Consider the following 5,486-nt stretch of genomic DNA (forward strand, 5'->3'; position numbering starts at 1 on the left):
ACCTCGCCCACTGTGTGCACTGTTGAAATGGAAAAGAGTCACGGGGGCCAAGATGGGAGGGGGGTGGAGAGGGGCCACTACCAGGGGAGCCACAGAAGAGGTGGGACCTCAGTTCAGCCTGGCAGGTGCAGAAGGGACTGAGGGAGGAGTTGTTGACTTGGGGTAAAGACTTGGAAAGTACCCACAGTGTCCAAGGACTAGCAAGTAATGACTTGACAGGAGTGGCCACACGGGGAGGATGAGGAGGGCCATGGAAGGTGGTTGAGGAGTTCATGAAGCCCCAAAATCCTACTGAACTTGCATTTCTGTAGGTAGTGGGGAGCCCTCAGAGCTTCTGGGCTGGCCTGGCAGATTCAGAGCTTGGCCTCTCACTCTCAGGCTTATACCCCCTCACATGCAACTTGACTCCTCAAGCAGGCTGTCCCTTTACAAACTCCTGCCCACCAGCCAGGTCTGGCTGGGGCCACCTCTGGTGTCCTCTGCTAGGTTGGGCCTCCACTAGGCTGACCTCACTGTCTCCTGTCCACTGACAAAGTGGAATCGCAGAAATGGAAGACATATTATGACAGCGGGGGGGGGGGGGGACAAGGGGGGGATGAGGTGTTCCTTGAAATCTCTAAAAATAAATGACCATGAATGGTTTCAATATTGTTGAAGAATGATCGTGAGATACCAAAAGCTACAAAACACCATCCTGGACGGGAACCGCTGGGAGGCAGGGTTTGGTTCCACTTATGAACTTTGTGACTTGTCCTTAGAGGAAGTGAACACCTCATCTCTGGAGATAATCAGGAACCAACTGACTACTTGGAAAGAAAGCTGTGGAGGGGATGGGAGCTGAGCGAGGCCCAGTCCAGGGCTACTACTTGAAGCAATGTGAACTCCCAATGAAGAGCGTGGTGAAAGCGGGCAGTATTCATATTGTATTAAAACAAATCACATATTGCACAAGTGCTGTCATTTAAGATATTTGTAAATAATTTGTCAAACCAGTGAGGAAATTCCTACAAATTCAAATCTGAACGAGGATAAGTGAGGTGGTCCTTATAGCTGTGGATCCCAAGGACGCTACAGTTCCGTGCTGAGGATATTCAAGGAGGCTCCTGTTACTGCCCAACGGCAGCTGGGAATGTTGGCTGCCTCCACCCTGTGACAGGCCCTGGCACGGGGGAAGCACTGCTTTTAAGGCAAGTTCATAACCGCCCGCTCAGCTGAGCCTCTCCACATGGGTGGTTAGGGTCATTACTCCCATTTTACAGACGACGCTCCGAGAAGTAGAGTGATGAGCCTGATGTCACCCGATGGCTTGTTGACCAAAATGCAGTTTTCTGGCTAGCCTTGTCACAGAGCAGACATTTGATGAAAGCTTGGTTTTGTCCTTTAAAGTCCAGCTATTTCTGTTACATGAATTTCAAAACTCTCAAAGCAAGTCTCCCTTTGGGTGGAAGGCAACCCCAAGGTGGCATCAAGTCCCATGGAGCAACCAGGCAAACGATCATCCCAGGCAATAGGGGTCAATGACAGAGGGGCCAAAGGGGCCAGCGACCAGCTGCAGTCACCCTGAAAAGTGGGGCGTGAGCACAGACCTGCTGCTGACAGCCTGCCTCAGGCCTCAGCTCCATCACTAGCTGTGTGACCTTGGGCAAGTCGCTCAACCTGTCTCCATTTTGACATGTGCAGAATTGGGAGAGTAACTTTCACCTCCCAGGGTTGATTTAGGATCAAGGGGTTGTAAAGCATGAAGTCAGTGTCCGGCTCTATAGTCAGTGCCATTTTTACGTGGCCTCTGTGTTTGTGGATTGTGGAGAAAGTCTTGGTCCTCAGGGACAGAGGTGTGGACTCAAATGTACCAATCTTCTCAACATCTGCAATGCTCTCTGCCTTTACAACCCAACTCTGGGTCATTCCCAGGAGAATTAAGTTCCCTTTTCTTGGGATTTCTGCATTGTAACTCTTACACATCCATCCAGCTAGAGTGTCAGAGGTACTTTTGAGGCTTCTTCTACCTTGTATTCTACTCATGTTAGGTTGACTCACATGAAAGTGCCATTTTTAGGCCAACATGATTGGAAATGAGCAGTCATAGGGTCAGCCTCATTAATGCACCGAGTTAGACTGTGAGGGGAGTCAGCTTGGCATTTCCCTCACTCTACTGCTGCCCTGCCCACTAAAGGCCTGAGATACTTTAACACAGTACTGCTTCAAAACACACGCAGGACTTCTGATCAAACCAGGATGCTGAACCTTCAGAACTGAGGCACAAACCCTGGACAGCGCCCCCACCCACCCACAGGAGCGGCTCCCTGCAGGGACCTGCTCGTTTGGCCTTCTGTCTCTGTCACTCTTTCTGGCAAACCAGGCTGTCTGAGTTTCCTTGGCAACATCTGGATCTGAGGGATCTAAGGAGCACAGGGATGTCCGGGGCTGCCCACAGCCCACTCACAGCTCCATCTGTCCTGAGACAGGTGAGAAAACGCCCTGTGGTTGCCTACCAAGTTACCCCGTGATTTTTCCCAATATCCCGAAAAATGAAAAAGTACTAGTATCTCCTAGGCTGAAAGGCGGTCCAGAAGGGCTAGACATTTGTCTGGAGGGCAGAGGACAGGAAACAAGACCTGGGCCCAAGTCTTGTAAGTCACTGTGGGGGATTTTGAGCAATCCTTTCCTTCAGGACTTTAGGCTCCCCAAAGGCATAATGGGGTCAGGCTTGGTTATCTACAAGGGCCTCCCGACTCAGCTATTCTGGATTCAGTGACAGCCAGCAACTGGTCATTGACTCACCACCTGAACTTTTCATAGCGGGAAGTTTGCAGGGCTTAGCTGCTGTCAGAAAGCTTCCAATATCATTGAAGAGATAAGATCGATTTGTGACTGTAGTAGTAACAGAGATTCACATGGCTTGGGGAGACTTCCAGGAGCAGTTAATATGCCCGGGGAGACTGAGCCGGGCAAAGGGAAGAAGAAGGGGCTTTCCTGTATAAAGGCCTGTGTGGTGGGGTGGCAGGGAGGCTAACAGCAAAGGCAAAGGTGCCCAGGTAGGACTGTGTGACACTGAGTTCTGATCCCAGGGTCCCCGAGCAGTAGGAACCTGTGCAGGGTGAGGTCCAACGAGCAGACTAGAAAACCCTTGAATGCTAGGGGAGAGTGCTTGTTCCCCGTCCTCTTTAGGGAGCTCCAAGATCTGAGGGAGGGAGGAGGAGGACGGAAGCCGATGCAGTCCGGCGGTGCCGACTCTTCAGATGCTCCAAGGGTGGGTGACGTGGCCGATCCAGAGAAGACCTGGACAGAGCCCAGGGACAGTGAAGGGGCAGGATAACTGGGGACTCTGGCACTCCACTCATTACAAATTTTCTTGTTCACTTACTATGTGCCAGGCATGCCCCAAGGTGCTGTATGAAGGAGAAGCTTCCACGGCCGAGGACAATGTACTCTGACCAAGTCAAGATGCTCACAGCTCGGTGTCCAGTGTCCCCTCCAGGAACCCGAACCGGAAGCACTGCGGTTTAAGTGCTCTGGTGGGCGGCCCATGAGACAGGAGCAGCACACGTGTTGCTCAGGCCATGTCTGCAACGGGCCTGAGAGGCACTTTTCAAAGCACCACTGGTCGAGGACAGGGTGGCCAGGAGTCAGAGAGGAGGCTGGAGACCAGGCCCTTCCGGGTCAGGGGAGCCCAAGGCTGCCACTCCGGTCCCGGCCGCTAGGGGAGCCGGGGGATGCTGATGGCGCCTTCCCAGAGCCGCAGGGCCGGGTAGAGCGGCTCCTGGAAGGCGGCGCGGAAGCTGTGCAGGTGCGTCATGCCGCCCGTCACGTCGTAGAAGGCCAGCACGCCGGCCTCGAAATCCAGGAAGACGCCCAGCCGGTCGGGGTCGTCGCGGGGCCGCAGGCGGCAGCGCTGCCCGTCGTGGAAGGCCCAGTACTCGAGGTCGTAGCGCTTGAGGCACCAGGACTGGCGGTTACAGCCCAGGCGGGCGGCCGCCGACGAGCCGCAGCGCCGCAGGGAGGCGTAGGCCGCGCCCACCCACCAGCCGGCGCCGGCCTCCTGCACGTCCACCTCCCAGTAGTGGCGGCCGGCGGCGAAGCCGTCCCGGTCCAGCACCTGCCACAGCGCGTCGAAGCGCACCGCGGGCGCGGGCCCCAGGCGGCCCAACAGTCCGCAACGAACAGTTAAGCGGTCGGCTGACAGGCGCAGGCGCGCGTGCATCGTGTCCGGCTCCAGAGTGGGCGTGCGCGCATCTGCAGGGGCGGGGAAACGAGCGGCACGCCTGGTGGGCGGGGCTAGCGCCGGGGCGCCCCGCCCCCGGGGGCCGAGGGGGAGCGCCAGTCCCGCTGGTGGTGGGAGTAAAACCGAACAAAACTCACTAACGGAACCAACTCACTACCATTGAATCCATTCTGACTCATAACGACCCCGTTGGGGTTTATGAGGCGGTAAATTTTTATGGAAGTAGATTGCCCAGTCTTCCTTCCCTGGAGTGGCTGGTGGTTTTGAACCACCAGACTTCTGGCTAGCAGTCTAATGTCACAGGCACTAGGCCACCAGAGCTCCTTGTATTCAGAGTAGAAAATGGGAAAACACAAAACGCTCCAAAAGCCATCCTGATGGCTCTGGAGAGGTGGCAGGAAGACATGGGAAGGAGAGAAAGTTTACTGTACATCTTTTATACCCTTTGAATGTTGTACCATAGGAATTTATTGCCAATTTCTAAAAATTTAATTAAAAACAACTAAACAAAATCCTATCACCGCTAACATTTAAGTATGTGTCCTTCCAGTTGTTTTTTTTCCCCTTACTTGGCACTCTATTTTTCTTAAGTTTGGCATCACACCATACGTGCTCTGGGGTAATCAGCTTCTTAAGTTTACTAATGTGTTATGAGCATACTATACCAACCAGAACATTATAATGATGACCCTAAGACTGTGCTATTTGAAAGCATTACAATGTAACCTATCCCATAACTTTCTGTGTTTATGCGTTAAAAAATGTTTTCATTGTATAAAATACATACAGCAAAGCATTTGCTATTTTAGCCACTTTTAATAGGTCTTTTTTTAAAAGCTTTAGAAAATACTAATATGATCCACTATGACTTTCTCCAATTACTTCTTTGGGAAATATTCCTAAAGAAGGCATTGCTGGGACGACAGGTATGCTGCTTTTTTGCCAAATTGTGCTCCAGAAAGGTAGTAGTGACTTAAACTCTTATCAACAGTGCTCTTTGCATTGTTCCATGTATGAAGAACTGAAGTTTAAAAATTAAAAGTCTGGGCCATAGGGTGTGTGGATGATAAGCTTAGTAGATACAAGGTAAATTCATGTTACCCAGATACATGTCAACACTCAGTATTACCAGCTTTTGAAATTTTAGCCATTCTGAAGGGTGAGTAGTGCTGTATCATGGAGGTTTTAATTTGCATTTCCTTTCATATCTTTATTGCTCATTTTTATATCTTGTGAAGGATTTGGGGGCAATTATTTTATTGAT

General features: G+C 51.7%; 1 protein-coding gene across 1 annotated transcript; it reads right to left on the minus strand.

Annotated features, from left to right (window-relative positions):
- Positions 1-3,697: 3,697 nt before the first annotated feature.
- On the minus strand, positions 3,698-5,333 carry LOC103205047 (tripartite motif-containing protein 14-like). Its single transcript, XM_007950311.2, has 2 exons — positions 5,324-5,333; positions 3,698-4,233 (listed from the first exon to the last, which is right to left on the minus strand). Exons 1-2 carry the CDS (start codon positions 5,331-5,333, stop codon positions 3,698-3,700), a joined length of 546 nt encoding a protein of 181 aa, XP_007948502.2.
- Positions 5,334-5,486: the final 153 nt, after the last annotated feature.

Source organism: Orycteropus afer, unplaced genomic scaffold (assembly GCF_000298275.1).
Source record: "Orycteropus afer afer isolate SDZICR_OR568_19922 unplaced genomic scaffold, OryAfe1.0 scaffold00267, whole genome shotgun sequence".
NCBI classification, from domain to species: domain Eukaryota; kingdom Metazoa; phylum Chordata; class Mammalia; order Tubulidentata; family Orycteropodidae; genus Orycteropus; species Orycteropus afer.